The 19,798-nt window shown below is 41.1% G+C and overlaps 1 protein-coding gene across 1 annotated transcript in view; it reads right to left on the bottom strand.

Moving 5' to 3' along the window:
* The window catches only part of Chchd2 (Coiled-coil-helix-coiled-coil-helix domain containing 2), a 34,116-nt gene that overhangs the window by 3,320 nt on the left and 10,998 nt on the right, over positions 1 to 19,798 (bottom strand). Inside the window, exon 4 of the mRNA XM_067119489.1 lies at positions 14,933 to 15,071. Coding sequence (XP_066975590.1) covers positions 14,933 to 15,071 — 139 coding nt within the window. The remainder of the gene's footprint in view (positions 1 to 14,932; positions 15,072 to 19,798) is intronic.

Genomic DNA, 19,798 nt, shown 5'->3' with positions numbered 1-19,798 from the left:
CTTTTGGAGGGAGGATTCAGAGTAAATCTCTGACTGACTGGTAGTTCAGCTCACCTGGGTACTCTCTTCCTGGTCATGAAAGAGCAAAGGAAGACCATACCTCTCATCTATTGAACAAGAGAGATGTTCAGTCATCAGACTTTTGGGCATTTCGAATTAAAGGAATGTGATATCCTTGATTCAAAAAGGTTTGGATGAACACCCAGTGTTGGAGACTATAAATCTAAGATAAGATTAACCAACTGGTTTGCTCATAGTCAGTCCCTCCCTCCCCTTGCTAGAGAGAAGGAAGGATTTGCATCTACAGTACTGACCCTAATAGTTAGCTTATAGATAGGATACTTAGTAATCAAGATCACCTGTGTGTACGCCAGTCCAGCATGTGACAGCTTGTTCACTGTTCCTCTGCCCACTGGAAGAGGGAGGAAGCCAGTCCCATACACACCTTCTCCTAGCGGCCACTGTCCCTCAGGAGCTGGGTGAACTAAATGACTTGTTGAGCATCCACCATAGGATCCAAGGAAAAGGAGTCCAAGGACCTATGGACAACATCCTAAGGAAAAAGGAGATGAATGTGATCTGCACGATTACATTCCATCCTAGTTCTCGACTGACAGGTTCCTCCTGAATGCGACAGACAGACCGATGCCCCTGGCCTCGAAAGATCTGGTCTGAAATGTACTGATGTTCACCAAGAAGTTGCAGGGTACGCTCATTTGATCATCTCACTAGTCAAGAGTACAATCTGGAGACCGTTTCTCGGCAAACTCGAGGGTAATGAATGAGTCGTTAGCTTTGGGTTGAAAGTCTAGTCTTTATGGAGGCAACATGGATGTCATACTGTCATTGGCACCACAGGACCAAGACAGTCGAATGATCTATCTCACTGAACACTTTCGAAACATGTAGAATGACAAAAGGCATAAGCTTCCAGATGTAAATGGGTACCAAAGATGTCTAACTTTATTCAAAGCTGCGAGAAGACAGAACAGAACAGTGCCAACTTCAGTAAGTCAAGAAAGAAGGACTATGATCAAGCTTCTTTAGAGGCTGAACGAATCTGGAAGTCAAGGTGCCAAGATCAACTGTCCTTATCTCCTGACTTCAGTGAATAAATGTTGTAATGACTTCCACCTTGCTTGGGATGTATGGTTGGTCACTGCACTGAATGTTTGTCTGTCTGCTCACGTATTTGCACTACAATAGAGCAGATGAAAGGACACTAGGACCTTTTGTTGACCATAGCACCACCGTGGTCTCATTACTATCACACTGAGGAGTGTCTATCTTGGATCTTGAGACTCTTGAAAGTCGAAAAAGAACTGTGCTCAAGTCCCAAGAAAGGAAGTGTAAGAGACTGCCACCCTGGTTAACGTTCCTATGAATGAAAAGTCTCTGGAGGAGGATAGTAAAACTAAGGCACCACCTTGGTGTCGTTACTATCAAAGGAGTGCCTATTTGGATACAGACTCCAGAAACTGTCTTAAGATTCACAAAATAATCTTGGTTCATGGATCAACTGGTAATTACAGTAGCGGCAGCTACTGCTTAAATCTCCACTCCTCACAAGAGGAGTGTAACTACATCAAAAGAAATGGAGCTCCCAGACACCACTTCTTGACTGAGCAGGAACCAAACACAAGTTGTTGGAACTTAGTTTGGAGGTATTGTTGATCTCCCGGCAAATCAGGCAAAACGACAGGAAGTTGTAAGCACAAGAATTGAATCATGGATGCGAAACCGAACTTGTCTGTCATACATCCATCACCCTGGAGTATGTCTGGTTGACCACTGTGCTGAGTGTACTACTGCAAACCCGTACACCCACACCGTCAAAACATTACTGAAAAACAATTTGTGACCACCTGCCAATTGTCATTGAAAACTTTCTAACAGACATGATAAATTTTTCAAGTAATTTGCACTTTTCCTAACATACAAACCTGAGGACTTTACATATGGGATTAACTTCCAGCGAGCCAGAAATCTGGCCGTTAAACTTGTGCAAGGTGGTTATGGTAACAGCTACTTAGGGTAGGGGGTGGAAGCACCGCCCACCAAGTCAGTGCGCATTTAATTCTATGCAGTTTTCTTTTGGCCACCACCTCATCTTGATGTGCGTTTCTTTCTCTGACCTGCTATTCGACTTTCTCTTCTGTTTTAATATATTTGTTTTTATAATACATTGTTTATATTTTTTGTTTACGCTTTGCGTATATTGATACACTAAAACATTTCAACATGTTTTTCTATGATATATTCGCTTAGTCTTGCTACGTAGCCATATTTACTTGTTTTAGCCTGTATAAGTTTTGGAGCCTTTCTCATTAAATATTTTTACTTACTTTTTTGTTGCCTTTTCGTATTTACGCAAACCCAACACCTATCTCCTTGGTGTTTGTTTTGTGCATTCTGTTTTCTTTTATATCACATATCTATGGAGAGTTGGAGGGATAGATCCAACTCTCGACTGCCAACTGTTCAATTTTATGGCATCTCTCAACCTCGTATTTAAGAACTTCCCTCTTTGACCTTCTTACCCTCTTTGTTCTGATATGCTTTTTCATGAACAGTTTTTTATTTTTGACTACACAATTTCTTGGAATGTTGTAATGGTAATGTATTAGTCTTTCAGATGTTGTGTAGATTAAGAGGACTGAGACAAAGCAGTTTTTGTGTTTCCAGGCGAGGGTTTCGTATTCAGTCGTACGAGGATACTTCTTGCCTAAACATAGCAAGTTTTCCCTCCCCTCCCTCAACACAGAGGTTGATGTTGCAAGATCTTTGACAGTGCGTTTGGTCCTGACTTGCTCTCCAGGACCAGTGGGAGTTCCTGTCTACGGTTCCTATCATCTTTTTTGCCCCATCTTCATGAGGGGTAGAAGGCTCGCTCCCTTCCCCTCTCCGAATGTCATTTTTGGCCTCCTGAGCAGTGGAGGATTTTTGCCAAGAAGCATCAGGGGAGGAAGGAGGCACCATCTTGGAAGGGGTTTTTCCCCCTTCAATGGCCGCTTCTCAGTCTCCTGGTTCCTTCTATGCCAAATCTTCCTCCAACTGCTGCTTCTTCCTTGGAAGATTGTACCCCTTCCCATTCGCCCATAGCTTCGACTTTGGAAGTTTCGGGAGAGAGGTCAGGAGATATTATCTCTCTGGCTGGCCCCAATCTCTCGGGGGTGACCCTGATTATACGTTAGTTTTAGAAGTTAATCATTATTATTTTATTTTTATTTTCTGCATTAGTGAAATGGTATGGACGTTACGAAATGCATAAAAAGCACGTTTAATTTTACAAGATGTTTTTATAGCAAAGCATTCCTTATGTTTAAAAGTATCTGTTCTTGTTGTAAGTCATAGGAAGTGACATCATAGGATGAAAATGGGGGGGGGGGCAAAATGTAAACAAATGCAGGCGGGAGTGTTGAATACAGTGTGGTGTGGTCGAGAGAGCTCTCTGATGGTTATGTTGTTAATTTTGGGTTGTAAGTCTAGTTTTTGGTTCTTTTAGTCATAAGCTGGATTATATAATAAAAGAACAACAACGTGAACAGGTGGGTGGATCGCATAATTGTAGCATTTTTGGACGGGTTAGGCTAGAAAAACCTTCAAGTGGTAGCAAAGCGTGATTCTATCTTCAATTTTTTCTACATAACTATAATCTCTTGAGTTAACCCATTCCTTGTCACCTGACTGTGAGTCTTCTACATTATATGAATCAGCACAAGATTTGCTTGATCTTTTTCCTGCAAGACAATATAGTCCATCCTTCTACTTGTCTAGTTTCTGATTTCTTGTCTTTTATCTAAAAAGCCTGACAATACTTCGTTGCCATATCTGCCATTACCAAGAACTTTCTCTCTTCTATCTCTCCCACATCCATTGCTGAAACTTCATTAAATGTTTTACTCCAAGAAAATCCCACTACTGGTTTAGCTGGGTTTCTTTTGTATCTTTTACATACCTCACAACTTGTGATTAAGTCTGTTAGTAACTTTTTTACTTCCTCTTTTTCTTTCTCTCTCAAACCATCACTCCACTGTGCTGATGCACTGATTAAAGCTGGAGTTTCAGGGGAAAGTATTAGAAATTACATAGAGGGTAAAGAATTGGAGAATAATGGAGATTCGAGGAGATTAGGATAAAAAAAGAGGTTGGAGGGGAGGGAGAACTGTGATTGTATGTTAGTTTTGGAAGTTAATCATTATTATTTTATTTAAGGGGAAAGTATTAGAAATTACATAGAGGGTAAAAGAATTAATGGAGATTCGAGGAGATTAATATAAAAAGAGGTTGGAGGGGAGGGAGAACTGTGATTGTATGTTAGTTTTGGAAGTTAATCATTATTATTTTATTTTTGTTTTCTGCATTAGTGAAATGTTATGGGCATTACAAAATGTATAAAAATCACATTTAATTTTATAAGATGTTTTTATAGCAAAGCATTGTTTATGTTTAAAAGTATCTGTTCTTCTTGTGATGTCATCGGAAGTGATGTCATAGGACGAAAATGGCAGGAGGGAGCAAAATGTAAACAAATGCAGGCGGGAGTGTTGAATACAGTGTGGTGCGGTAGAGAGAGCTCTCTGATGGTTAGGCTGTTAATTTTGGGTTGTAAGTCTGTTTTGTGGTTTTTGTAGTTGTAAGCTGGATTATGTAATAAAAGAACACTGTGAACAGGTGGGTGGATTGCATAATTGTAGCATTTTTGGATGGGTGAACTGGTGGGTAGATAGCATAACTGTAGCATTTTTGGACAGGTTAGGCTAGAAAAACTTTCACACTCCCCCTGGAGGGAAGAGGCAGCACCATCTTGTTCTATTTCAGGATCAGAGCTCAGAAGATGGCTGGCATCTGGACTTCTCTAGACCTCCCTGGAGTACCAACCTTCAGTGGCCTATTGTCCCATTTCCTGTCCGCTCGCGTTCCCATGTCATCCACCTTGACAGTTGCCAGCCCTGTTGCTCTCCCCTTACCTGTACCAGGATCTTTGGTTCCAGTGTTGCCACATCAGCCTTTGGTGTAACCTGACCAGCATTTTGAGTTGGCAGCTGCAGCAGCTAACCCGGTCACATTCCCATCTCGCCCTCCACAGGGAAGAATTCTTAATAGTACCCTGACATCAGTAGTAAACTACCAGTCAAAATTCAAAGTATTTGCAGGGACAATTTTGCTATGTATTACGCAGCATCACTTGAACAACATGTTGAACATTCCACCAATAATGCAATAGTAAAAACAGACACATAGGCCTCATCTGGAAGTTTCCAATAATCGACAGAAAAGACCACAGCAGTTATGTTTTATAAAAATGTACAGTGAAAAAAATGAAAAGACTGACTTGAAGAATAGAGATCATCAAATACTACCTTACGTCAAATCTCTGACACACCTAAACTGTAAAACCTGTATAACCTAGATAAAAGCCAAATGCAAAAATGGATTAAATTTAGTAAAGAAATTAACTGATAAATTAGGGAGATGACAGAACAGCTCTGACATTGCCATAAACAGTAACTGTTATGTCTTTTCTAGACTACAGATGTTAGCTATACAGTTCAGCCTCAGATACAACTTCGAAAAATCTGTATCTAATTCGGAGGAACTCAGAATATATACTGCTTTTAAATCTTAACAATACTCTTCTTTGCAAGCTGAATGTGGTGAACCACCTCTTACCTCTTCATTGTGATTTAGTAATAGGGCACAGTGCAGTAAAAATAAAGTAGGTAATTCACCAACAAAAAACTTTGATCAAAGATATACAAAATCATCCACCACCATTCTCAATGAAAACTCAACAGACTGACTGAGTCAACAAACAGTAATAATAATGGAACTACCTCTACTTGGATTATAAATAAAATATGAACTTGTACATACTCCAGAACATCATAAACAACATAAATGGCATAAAAGTTAACACTATGCAATACCCACTGATTGTTCCAACTCGTTAGGCGTGGGACTTGCAGCCATATAACCCAAACAGTAGATATACCCCCAGAACATTATAAACAGCATATAAGATGTAAAGGGTCACATTGAATATCGCTGATTGATCCAACTCTTTGTAAGGCATGGGATTTGCAGTCATATCAAACAACATAACACACCAATTTTCCCTGCAATAACAGTGCTGCTGTCTCCACAGCAGAAATTTGTGATTTTCAGTGACACTATTAGTGCTATAAGAACAATTCCATATTACAAAAAAAATACCATTGCACAACAAATTAAATTTTCACTTCACATATATGAAGATGGTAAAAATGCACAAATATATTGAATTCCTGCTCATGAAGGCATTAACGGAAATGAGGCTGATAAAACAACCACTATGACAAGCCAGATTATATAACACTTCTAAAACCCATTATAATCAATAAAACAGGTTTTGATGTAGGAAAAACTTTTTTTTGGTAGCCATTGTTTGCCCTCAAAGTGATTCATCCTTGACTTTTATACTGCCAACAGTGGTGATACAACCAACTGCCCTGGCTCAAGCAGCTCATGCAGGCTTCCCTGATAGATAAATCCTGCTTGCTGTACTTTCTATACTGCCAGGCAATGATAATATGACTGCCTCGGCTCAGTGGTGATACAACTGCCTTGACTCAATCAGTTCATGCAGGCTTCCCTGATAGGAAAATTCTGCTTGCTGTACTTTCTATGCTGCCAGGCAATGATGATACAACTCCCTTGGCTCATCAGTTCATGCAGGCTTCCCTGATAGGAAATTCTGCTTGCTGTACTTTCTATGCTGCCAGGCAGTGGTGATATGACTGCCTTGGCCTAATCAGTTCATGCAGGCTTCCCTGATAGGAAAATTCTACTTGCTGTACTTTCCAGACTGCCAGGCAGTGATGATACAACTGCCTTGGCTCATCAGCTCATGCAAGCTTCCCTAATATGAAATTCAGTCTGCTGTACTTTCTATACAGTACTGCCAGGCAGTGGTAATATGACTGCCTTGGCTCATCAGTTCATGCAGGCTTCTCTGACGGAAAAATGACAAATTTCTAAATTAACTTGTATTTTTCATAGCTAACAAACCTGCAGTCTTACCATTATGATAAATCTTCTGGCGCCAGCTGGAAACCGGTAAAAAACAATACGAATTGTTTATAAAAGGAATTGGTGACATCTGGCTTCAGTCACAGAGATGAGGGAGGAAGCGGACAGCGACCTAATCTCCAACCCCGTGATGTATTTAGTTTTCTTCCAGCCCAGGGTTAACTAAAAGAGGGGTGGCTAGAGGTGGGCAGTAGATGTTAAGACCGCACGTTTGTTTGCTAAGAAAAATATAAATTAGCTATGAAAAATACAAATTAATGTTAAAATCTGTTATTTCTTCATATGCGGAACAAACCTAGGTCTCAACATTAGGATAGACTCACTTTTGGTGGGAGATAAGAGTGTCTTGAACCGACTGGAGGTTCAGCGCACCTGGTCACACTTCCTGGAGAGAGGAACGATAAACACATCCAGGTCGCTACCTTAGTTTGTTATCTGAACAGATATAGATCTTTAACTTCATCCTATGCAATGAATCTTTGCATTGTATTTTAGCCCAGTAGTCTGACTGTTAGATACCCATCTATATAACAAGTCAGAGGCTTGGGTCCCCTTCCTTTGAATTCTCTTATCCAGGAAGTGTGAGTACATTCAGAATTTACAGGAAACCATGAGCAGTATCAAGGATGATCCCATGAGAGTGTAACTCCTTTGAGAACTCACATGCTACTGAGCATCAGCATAGAGATGCTATCCTCCATGATTCCCTAGAGGAATTCAAGTCTGTCCTGGATATGGAATTTGGTGTGATATATAAAAATTTCTCATCCTTTAAATTAAAGGACTGAGAGGCTGCATAGTCTGCCCAGGCAGAGCTAGTCTTCTTAACAAAAATCTAAAGTCATGGGAACAGGGTAATAAAAAAAACCTAAGCCCAAACTGAAGTTGAATCAGTTGTCTAGATCCCCGTTGAAATCAGAATGGATAATAAGAGGAAGCCTACTCCCTCTCAGAGCTCCTACTGATAACTGAATAAAACCTCAAATCAGAATGTAGTGCGGGTACCAATATCTACTCCTGAGAATGATACTGATAACCCTTGGCGAGACATCTCAATATGCATCCTTTCACAGATGGAAAATACCTCATTAATGAAAGGAAAACTGATTGAGATTGAGCATATTGAACTTGAACTTCAAGACAGAGCAGCCTTTCCCCATACAAAAGGGCACTTGGTCCCTCTTCAATAGGAATTCAGAAACCACTGAATGAGATGGTTATGCTGCCTAATAAAATAGTAATGAAAGCTCAACAGAAGCAACCTTTCTCCAGTTTAATGGAAAATATAGTACAACAACAATTTTACAGAACCAGTAACCTCACTTTTGAAACAATCAATCATGTGAAGACGGAATTTCAGAATTTTGTGATGACTGGGAAACAAGAGTAATGGCAGAAATAAAGCCATTTGTCTCCACCTTCCCAGTATCTGATAGTGCTACAAAGGAATGAGTAACATTTTTCCTCCCTCATAAGAGGAAAAAGCTCCCACTGGACATGGCCACCCAGCAATTTAGGACCCCTACGAGAAATTCTCAGGACAGCCATAGCTGAATTTTATGCCAGACTCCACCTATTAAAGAACTTCCAGTGTTCTTCCAAAACAATGTTCACTGCAGTAGTCAAAACACTCATGTGGACCCTATAGGGAGCATCTACAACTTTCTGGAGTGTTGCCTAAGGCTTGAAAGGAGGCATTGGTGGGCTCCAACATTTCGCTCCCCAATGTAACCTCCCTATTGCTTTCTTCCACTATCTGTTGGGATCCTTTTTGAAGAGTCTATTGTTGCACAACTCACTGAATGAGCCCGACAAGAGAACTGCACAATATATACTGTTCTTGAAAAATGGGAATCTGGGAAACAATACCCTTGAGAGTTTCCTCTTCCTTAGCCTAAGAAAGCTTGGTGTGTATCAGAGCCGTACAAGCCTCCAGTCACTACTAAAGGACCCCTCCAACAACAGAACAAAGGACAACAATAGCATCAGCACCCCTTTCACAGTGGACAAGACACTCCTACCAGGGAAAGAAAATCAACTCCTGGATTGCATGTTACAAGGAAGGGAAGAGGTAGAGCCCATATGACTTGCATGGTTGGGGTTGTCTTCTACAACATAACATGTGGAAGTCCTACCCTTGGAGGACACAGTATAATTTTCAATGGACTAGGATAGAGATGGTCTCAACCTCCCCCTCCAGTTTTTTCTAAAAACCAGTCCCCCTTTTGAAAGGGGACCATAGAGAAAGACACCTTTATTTGCCACCACTCTTCAGCATCCCCAAGAAGCATAACTGGATACCTGGACGAGATGCTACTTGTCCCAGAGAGAGCTGGGCTTGCTATCAACCTGTCGGGCAGCTACCAATGGTCTATGGAAAGCATGTCCGAGGCCAGTGGGCAACATTCCACAGGTAAAACATCGTGCAGGAGATCACACCCAATCACCTTCCCGCACATGATATCTGAGAGCCGACAAGTTCCCACTTAGTGCAAAGTATAGGGTGAGGCCTGCATGAGGCCCGTAATATCATGAGCTCTCGTCTGAGGTGCAATTTTCCCTCCAAACTGGAAGAGACAATGCCCACAGATCAACTTACAGAGCCAGAAAACATAGTGTACTTGGAAAACTCCTTAACTCTTAGTACTAACCAACAAGTTGTTGGCATACAAATCTGAGGTGTCAAGGTCCTTCAAGACAGTACCGCAGCACTCAAACAAAACTCAGTTATATCTCTGAAGAGTCACTACTGAGTTCTTCAGTGAGGACAAGGGAGATTCAAACTGATGTGACTGTCAATTCTGAATTGCATTACAAAATTTGGGACAATTCTAAATAAACAGGTCTCCATCCTCTAGCATGCCATACATATGAGAGCCCGCACAACTTGCCTATACCTAGACCAATGTTTGGGCTAAATGAGGCAGTCTCTGGGTTCAGACCTATCTATGTCTGACAACCCCCAAAAAGTCTCATACAGACTATGAGTCAAACTCCTAAAGGTGAGAGTCGTGACCCTCCTGGGTTTGAATCCCCAAGAAAGAAAGACTGTTATAGCTTCTCAGGAGTACAAAAGATCTCCCTCAAAAAGGAGAGAGCTACTAAAATCAAACCCTGGTTAAACACTGGCCATGCCTTCCAAAAGCTGGGGCAGAAAGAAGCTTTCACAGCAACCCTATCTCCAATACCAATAATTAGAGAGAATTCTAGTTTTGTAGATGGCCGCTCAAGAAACGAAGTATCTTAGAACTCCTATGGAGAGCAAAAAGAGAACCTCTCGTCGGGGAAGAAGCTGGAGAATATCCATGCATGAAGTGCCAGAACTCTCAACACCTGAATATACCAAACTGCGAGCAATTGAATCCAAAATTTAACCAGAGAGGATTATCTCTTAGGGCCTCGAACCACAGAGCTAGCATATCCGGGTATTGGCATGGACACATGGGAAGTACTAGATTTTGCCAGAGAAAAGAAGTTAACCTGCTATTGATTACGTACTAAAAGGCAAAATGGTGATAAAGACATAAGGTCCTCCATGCTTAAACCAAAGCAAGCAAGGAGAAGATAGAAACTCTAGAGTTATTTGTTGTGCTGAATGGTAGCCAGGTGTAAGTTTGGGGCCTGGAAATCTCTTAAGTTCTTCACTATACAGGTGTTTAGCTACCATAGGTCCCTGTTACCTACCCTTGATGGTAGAGCTGGTGTCAGAAGGTATCTGGCCATCAGCCCTAAAGTGAGACTTACCACTGAGCAATGCCCAGGTGTACTTCTACCCCTCATTGGATGCGTCTGACCACAAAAGCATCCCTGGGGTGAAAGAACCTAGTGCCACTCCCATGTACAGTTCCTGTCATCCTGCCATAGTCTCAGTTCCTTAAAGACATAACTTCTTGAGACTGTAAGTCACAAGAGGAAAAAAAGTTGCCCTCGGAACCCATCTCTACAAGGACAACAATGGAACTAAAGAACAGTGACATCATCAAGCAAATTGTCCCTGATACAACAAGAACTTGTGCACAACCTCCCTGAGTTTGCTAATGCAATAATCCTAAGGAAAGACTCTCATTGCTGCTGTAAATCAGCAGCCCAGGTGCTCACTCTGGCAGGGATGGGGGATAAACTTGAGAAAGAAGTTGTCCTATGGCCAAAACTGCAACAAGTTCACTATGACAAACCAATACCCGAATACATTTGTTATGCCTCCCATGAAAAAGTGCAAGTTTGACACCAATGTAGACTCTTCATCAGACCTTGCAGGGAGGTGACTGAAAGTCCTGAACAAAAGACCTTCCTCCCAGAGTAAAGCTGAGGTATTTCTGAAACAATTAATATATTTGTGTATTTACATAATACCCATCCTTTTAGTCCCTAAAAAATGAGAAGTTGCTTGCCCTTGACTTCTAGCACCAATCTTCAGCATCTAATACACCCCTACTAAGGGTGAGGTCCTACTGAGAGCCAAGAATAAGGAAAGGAAATGGACTGGCATTTCCTGCAGCCTCTACTTCATTCACAAAGGATTGAGGTGGACACCAAAGCTGGACCGATCCTCAGTGCCAACGCCGGCTCAGTGGCAAAATTTTGCTCAGGGACTCAAAGACAACAAGGTAGCCCGTTCCCATCCCCAACACATGCAAAAACAGCCTGCAGGAAGTTGTCCAGTGGGCCAAGGTATTGACAAAGACTACCCCTAGACAAGAACATTTTGAATACAGGCTCCTCCTTCAAGACATCTACCCCACAGTAAGTGCCACATTTTTCTACAGCAAAGGATCAAAGATCCTGCACAAAGACTGCCTAAAACATGCATAGTAGGCAACTCTAAGCCATTACCTTCACATATGAGAGAGAGAGAGAGAGAGAGAGAGAGAGAGAGAGAGAGAGAGAGAGAGAGAGAGAGAGAGAGAGAGAGAGACTCCTCGCTTGAAGATGGTTTAACGATAGATTAAAACATGGTTAAGAGAGAGACTCAAGTTTATTGTGTTATTGGTTTTGCACTTACCAAGATAAAGAATCCTTCTTTCGATGATTCGGGCATAGAAAGAAGCTAACCGTGCAGGACTAGCTCTAAGTGAATCCCCTGTACAGATACAGGCAAAATCATATGGCTCAAAACACCAGTAGTAAGACATAATCAAGGCAACTATGCTAGAGCCTAAGCTCTTACGATGGCAAAGAAAAAACTGTAGATAATGCCCAGGTATTTCCCCAAGGCCATCCGGCTTGCAACCAAGCTTGATGGCCTATAGGAAAAGCAGCCCCTGCACCTTGGTATCCAAATCCTGGTGTACAGGACCCTCAGGACCATTCCAGGAGCTGAAAACCTGAGACACCCTTCCTGTAGGAGGAGGCCCGTCAAAAACCCCACAGGATTGTTCCACACTTGGGCATATAACCCTATTCTACGACCGATACAAGTACATACTTCCTTGTGAAAAAATGCAAAAGCTTCCTATCCTAACCCCGATGCTTATCAAGCCCCTGCCTCTCAGAAGCCTCCGAAGAAAAAGGGGAACGGTCCCTGGACCCTTGCCCCATCTAGTAGAGGCAAGGCCTTTGCCACATGAACAAGGCTGTGAACAGTCATCAAAACTAAGTTGACAACAAACCCACAGATCATGAAGATCGTACTCAGTCACTAAAACGTAGGCAAGAGCTATCCATGATCATGCCAAAACCTTCCTTGAAGACGAAACTTCTATAGGAAAGCAAGGAAGGAAGGGGGAATCACCCCTTACTAAGTATGGATGACAAGACCACACAAGCCCTATCACTTCTCTGGACCCCTGCAAGCCAAAGATCCCATACTGGTACTGTAGTAAGGGTAACTTGGCCAGCCCAAGGGTAACTTGGCCAGCCCAGATAGCCTGGCCAGCTACGCAAGACTGGTACCCCTAGGTTCCAGGGAGCTCTGGGTAGCAGTTGCACCCGAGCATGGAATATAGGTAGGGGCAGGGGGTCCCAGACCAGTGGTCCAAGAGCCTTCACTGGACCGGTCAGCCTGGATAGTGGTTGCACCCATGCATGAAGCAAGGGTAGCAGCAGGGGGGTCCCAGCCAGAGGTCCAAGAGCCTTGACCAGACTGGTATCCCTGGGATTGGATGGTCCTGGGGTAATTGTTGCACCCATATGCAAAACCACAGGTATAATGGCACCATCAGTGTGAGCCAAATCAGTTCTCTTCCTCAGACAAGAATCAAATGCCAGAAGCCTATCAAGACTTCTTGAAAGGAGAGCCTGACATAGTAGCCTTCTTCTTCCTCCACTCTATAAAGTATTGAAAGAGGACAGTAAGAGGCAATGGAAAATTACACAATACCTGTCACTGCTGAGCAACCTGAGCCTTAGATTGGACCTACTTATAGTGCCCGATCCGCACAACCGACTTGTCCTAGACCTTCTCTAATGGCCCTGTGGAGCCACAGCAAGAGGAGGTGAAATGCTACCCTGCCACAATGGCATCCAACCATGGAAGTACTAGGAACACGACTCGTCAATCCCCGAAAACTCAATTCAAGACCAAGTACTTGGGAACCTAACAAGCAGTGCAAATGGGCCACACAAACCCTTTCCTGTGTGATCCTGAAAGATCACTGGGGAAGAGTCAGCGTGTTTCCCTATCACCCAAGTTGGCTGACCAAGGAAAGAATGCACTGTGCAAACCCGTATGATCCCAAAGGACTGCAGTGAACACTCCAAACTCATTGCCACCCATACATCCACATGCAAGATCAATGCACTACTTCTCTCGGAGAGAAACACTTCAACTTGAAGCATGCTCAAAAGCTTACAGAGAGACTGCCAGGTTAATTTTCTTATCAAACCTGGATTCACGACTGGAGATGGCATCAGGGTTGGAAGCAAGGGAGCCAGGCACGGGAGTAGGAGGGTGAATAGTACGAGGGTAAAGAATAGGAGAAACAGCCGGAATAGGAGTAGCAGGGAGAGCAATATGACTAACCTGTGAACTAGGTTTAGGTGTAGCTTCTACACTAAGGGAATTTCTCTTGGCTCTAGAAGCTGCTTTCTTCTTACTATCTCTCTCTAATTTGTCTAAGTGAGACTTCAAAATCTTCCATTGTTTAATATACCATGAGGAACACTCATTGCAAGTTTTCTCCATGCTACACTCTTGCCCCCTACATCTACTACAGATCAAATGAGGGTCATAAACTTTTGTGAGCCTAGTTTTACAGCCTTCGCTGCAATAGTGAGTACTGGACCTGCTAGAATCGGACATAATTCAGGAAAAAACTAGGGAAATACTAAGAAAAAGGATAATAACTTATCAAAAGCTTGCTGGCTACCAAAACAAAGTAATTGTACTCCACCAAAATTTGTGAAAAAAAAAAAAAAAAAAAAAAAAAAAAAAAAAAAACTGCATAAATGGCTGATGTGTACATCTGGCCGGCAGAAACAAACTGGCTTACCTGTCAGGTTGTTTCCCGAGTTCTCCGATAGTGGGTGGGGCCTGTCACCTACACAAAACAGAAGCAGCACTACTGCGAATTTTAAAAAGTTGTCACGCAAGTTAGAAACGTTAGCTATGTAATTACTTGGTAAGTTGCTTATATGAAGGGCAAAAGTCAGTACTCAAGTGGAAATACATACTGGCCTGTCTATGGTATTCAGAGGCCTGAACATTTAATAAAAGTTACAATACTGATATCAAACTACATGAGCAATTGACATTAAGATTCTATTACTGCACTGCTGCTTATGTTTTGGCTATTCCATTTAGAAGAATTTGCATGCATTATGTCTTACCCCCACACCACGGCAACTGTCTCTAAGATTAGCGCCTGGCAATTAATATCCCTAGCAAGTTTTGTGAAATTTACAAAAATTCAAGAAAACTTACGATTCTGGTGCTGTGCTTTGCACTGCCTTAATGCTTCATTAAAGCCTTCACATACAGAAACATCTGACTGCGTTTGGGCACATTGCAAGAACTGTTTAATTTCCCAGGCACAAGGTCCTTGAGGTTCACTAGGACCACTCTGTAAAATAAATAATACACTTTATTATTTGCTTATTCTACACAGTAGAATATTAGAATAATGCACGTACTAGAAAGTTAGGACTGGATCTGGGTGGTCCACAAGTTTATATGTACAGTACCATATTACTTTTTCCTTTAATTTTCCATTTCAGAGTATTGCAACTAAACTATTATGAAAGCTAAAGTATGGAATGCTTTATTTCTATGTTAATGAGAAAAAAAAAATCTTTCAAAATGATGTAGGAAGAAAATTATTAAGCCAAAACACTAATTGTTGGGCTTGTTCCTTATCTGCACTTTCTTCCAATAAAGATACAAAAAACAAATGAATGAATTTGATCAAATTTAGGCAAAATCAACTAGGTATGTAAAGAAAGAAAAAATTAATTTAAAATTATTTTCAGTAAATCAGCTAGATAATTTTTGCAATAATTATTTTTACAGATATTGGCTACCTGAAAGGCAGGACTTAGAAACACCTTCCAAAAAAGTTGACAAAAATACAATTATGAGTACAGACCCCATTTACAAGGAACTAGGTATGCAAGGGTGTACAATGTACAACTTTCTCTTGAGCAACATTGTAAGTTTAGAGTGAAAACAGATGAATTTATGAGTAGAGATGTTTATACTGAAAATATAAAATGAAAAACTTAAAAGATGTATGATCCAGAACTGCAAACCTTTGCCAAGGTTGAGAAATCCAACAACCCCAAAACAGCAAATTTTCAAAGTAATTTGTATTTTTCCCAACATACAAACCTGGTCTTTATATAGGATTTAGCTTGCGAACGCAAGCTGGAATGGCTGTTTAACTTTCAAACAAAGTCGTTAACTCCCAATGGTAGGGGGGAAAGCCCGCCCACTTGTCGGTCTGCACTCCACTTTGCCTTTCAGCCCAGGTACCAGACTGAGGGGTGGCTGAGGTGGACGATAAATGTAAAGACCTTCAGGTTTGTATGTTAGGAAAAATACAAATTACTTTTAAAATCTATTTGTTCCTACACAAATATGTACAAACCTTCAGTCTTTACATATGAGACTTAACCACTGGAGGGTAGAGTCTTGGTAAATCTCAGAACCGACTGGAATTTCTACTCACCTGGGAATCTCTTCCTGCTCTCGAAGAGTTGAGGAAGGAATCCTGTACCCCTAGCACGTTGAACATATGGGATGAGTTTGCGTCATTACGATTTCAAAAAAGGCTTAGATGAACCCATAATGTTGGAGATAGTAAAAGAGCTAATAAAAACCAACATGTTTGTTTTATTACCAACTGCCCCTCTCTTCCCTTGCTAGAGAGAAGGGGAGCACTTGCATCTAACAATCTATAATAATTTATAGACAGGATACTCAGTTATCTAGACCCTCCTGCATGACACGCCCATCCAGCATGTGATGGCTCACTACCTGAATCTCTGACCTACTAGAAAGGTAAAAGAGAAAAGGGAGGGAACCAGTCACTCACATTCTCTCTTGCTTATCTTAGGCGAGATGCTACCTGTCCCTCTAGAGGATCCAGGTGAGTTACACAAATTGTTGAGCAGCCACCACAGGACCCAAGGAAAACATGTCCAAAGACCTGTGGGCAACGTCCCGAAGGTAAAAAGATGTGAGAGTGGTTTGTCGGGACAACATCCCCGCCCAAAACACCTGCAGAACTGACAGGTTCTTCCGGGATGCGAGGGACGGACTGATGCCCCTAACTTTGTGAGCTTTCGCCCGATCATATTCCCATCTACCTCGTCAGATGAGGAGTACGCCTGCATGAATGTCTCATGAAGACAGAAAGAAATCATGTTCTTGGAAACCTCTTTCTTGGTCAAGCCAGTACTAAAAAAGCGAGATGACGATTCCTCTTAAGACATTACCGCAGCACCCTATCTGGACAGTGCGGCATCTCATCTCGATCACCAAACAACAGTGTCATCTAGGCAGGGGATCGAAAAGGACTTGAATCTGGAGTCAGGGACCGATGGAGTCCGTGTCTTTACTACGAATTCTGGGACAAACAGATCCCCATCCCCAAGTGTTTAACATTGATGGAAAGGCCATGAAGCTCGCCTACTCTCTTTGCCGATGCTACGCTCTTCGCTGATGCCAAGGCAAACAAGAAAACAATCTTAAAGGTCAGATCCCTATCTAAAGACTCTCGTTAAGGGGCGCACACTGATTGCCAAATTTCCAGGAATTATCGATTTTTAGTTTTTACAGTTTTGGACTGATATATGTCTAAACACACGTCCTGAAATATTATAGCCTAAAATTTTTTTTAGGCAGGTTTTTTTACATATTTGTTCACCATATTTACTGGCCTGTGAGCAGCAAGGAGCAACAATTGTCGCAAAATTTCTGTATGACTTTTTAGGTGGAAGTGAGAAATATACTTTACTTTCCTACTAAAATACACATTATCTATGATAAAAATTGACTCTTTCTCTAAAAAAATACAATATTAGTCGTACCACAAATGTACCATGCCAACTAATACAGTGGACAACCCCCGTATTTGTGGGGGTTAGGCATACCACACATCCCCGTGAATACCGAAAATCCGCGATATATTGGAACTCCCTCTAAAAATGCTTATAACTGTATTTTAATAGCTGGAACACAAAATACCCCTCTAAAAATGCTTATAACTGCCTATTTTTATGTTATAATTGTGACAAAAATTTTTATAATAAAAAATGTATTTTGTCACAAAAATAATGTGAAAATACAGCAAGCAGTGAATATTTTTCGATGAACACATCCGTGCATTACCAAATTTTCTGCAATTTATTGAAAATACAGTCAGTCCCGGGTTTACAACAGGTCCGGCTTACAACGTTCCGAGGTTATGACTTTTCAAATATATTCATCAGAAATTATTTCCCGGTTTACGACGCATGTTCCAGGGTTACGATGCATCATGCGCCGATCCGACGGAGAAAATATGGCTCCAAAATGGCAGAATAATAAAAATTTGGAGGTTTTTTTTATGAAAAATTCAATAAAAATGCAATTTACATCATTTTCAATACAGTACACCCAAAGCATTAAAAGTAAGGTTTTCTTAGGATTTTTGACAATTTCTGACAATTTTTTGGTTTAAGACGTGGCATAAAAACAGAAACCCCCGTCATAAACGAGACCGCCTGTATGCGTCACAGAAAAATCCGCGAATAACTGAATCCACAACTGCTCAACAGCAAATAAGCAGGGGTCCACTGTATACATATAATCTTTTATATTTCTTGACATATTTTTACTGTGTATTTTCAGAAATATAAAAATATATAAGTAGGTAACAGTTCCTAACAGAGTGTCAGGTTTCACCAATAAACCATTTCGATTTGTGCAGTTCTGGTCCAAGTGATATCCTAGTGCTTTGTGACGCATTGCCTTTTCGGATTTTCTTACCGTGTAGTGCATTCACTCAATTCCATTGCCATAAGCAAGAGAAGTACCACCCTTATGAAGGAGAAACTTCAATGATTGCGTGTCGGAAGTGGGTTAAAAGAGGTACGGAAGCAAAAGCAAATGGGAAGTGTCTCGCCTGGGATAGCAACAATGCCAGAACTCCCAGATCTACAGTGGGTAAGGGATTTGTTTTCCTATATTAGTGATATTCAAAATAGTGATTAGTGATATTCTAATTAGTGATTACTATTTTTCAAAATAATTTTAATAATTATATAAGACCAGCAAGCTTGATTTTACTGCAGTGAGTTGTCTGACTCATCACTTGTGTAGGCTTGGTTACATATATAGGTTATGAAGAAAACTTTGGGGGAGTGTAGAGTGATGGGAACAAACCTTTCCTAGAATACACAATGTCCTGGCCTAACCTCATTAGGGCACTTACAGTATTTTTATAGTTTATGAAAAAATTTTTGCACTGGTAACATACAGCCTACTATTTTTATAGATAACATATGCTATTTTCTATAGGTTATGGAGAAAACATTACATTGATAGCATATATTAATGAATTTTTGCTATGAAAAAACTTTGCACTGATAAATATAATTATATATATATAATATATATATATATAAAGGATTTTGACAAAGGAAAAATCTATTTCTGGAGAGGGGCACGTGTCACCTGGTGAAAAAGTCCATTCAGCACTTATTTCTAGGTAATTCCGTTGCTAGATACCAGAAAGCTAAATGAAATACTGAGTTACTACCCCAGAGCGAGCTCCACTAGATGGAGTCGTGTATGGAAAAGGGTGAACTACAAAAACACGGAACCTTATCTATAGAGATTCCCAATGTCAAAGTCCCAACGAGAGGTGCGATACAAGCCCATGCACTACTCGCGGACTGTATACAAGGCAACACTAGTCGCATTCCATGTTAGCACCCACCCCACTAGAATGATGTTTACCATGGGAGGAAGAGAATGAAAAACAGGGTGGGTCACCGGGTGACACAGGCCCCTCTCTCCAGAAATAGATTTTCCTTTGTCAAAATCCTTTTTCGGATCAGAGGTCCCGTGTCAGCTGATGAAATAATAACAGAGAAATAAACATCATTCTTATGCTATTAAAGACTTAAATAGAGACGTTGAAAACTAGGAGAATTCTACCCCTGAACATTAGTAGGTCCTCTAAATTCATGTAATGAAAATAATGTAAGTGGTCACCATCTAAGATCATGAGCTTAGAATAGAACCTGAATAGGCTTGTATTAAGAAAATACTTCCTGCCTAATAGCAGACCCAGACCCAATGACA

The sequence above is a fragment of the Macrobrachium rosenbergii genome, chromosome 2 (genome assembly GCF_040412425.1).
Source record: "Macrobrachium rosenbergii isolate ZJJX-2024 chromosome 2, ASM4041242v1, whole genome shotgun sequence".
Lineage (NCBI taxonomy): Eukaryota > Metazoa > Arthropoda > Malacostraca > Decapoda > Palaemonidae > Macrobrachium > Macrobrachium rosenbergii.
Note: the sequence above shows the minus strand (reverse complement) of the source record. Positions and strands in the feature narration are given on the sequence as shown.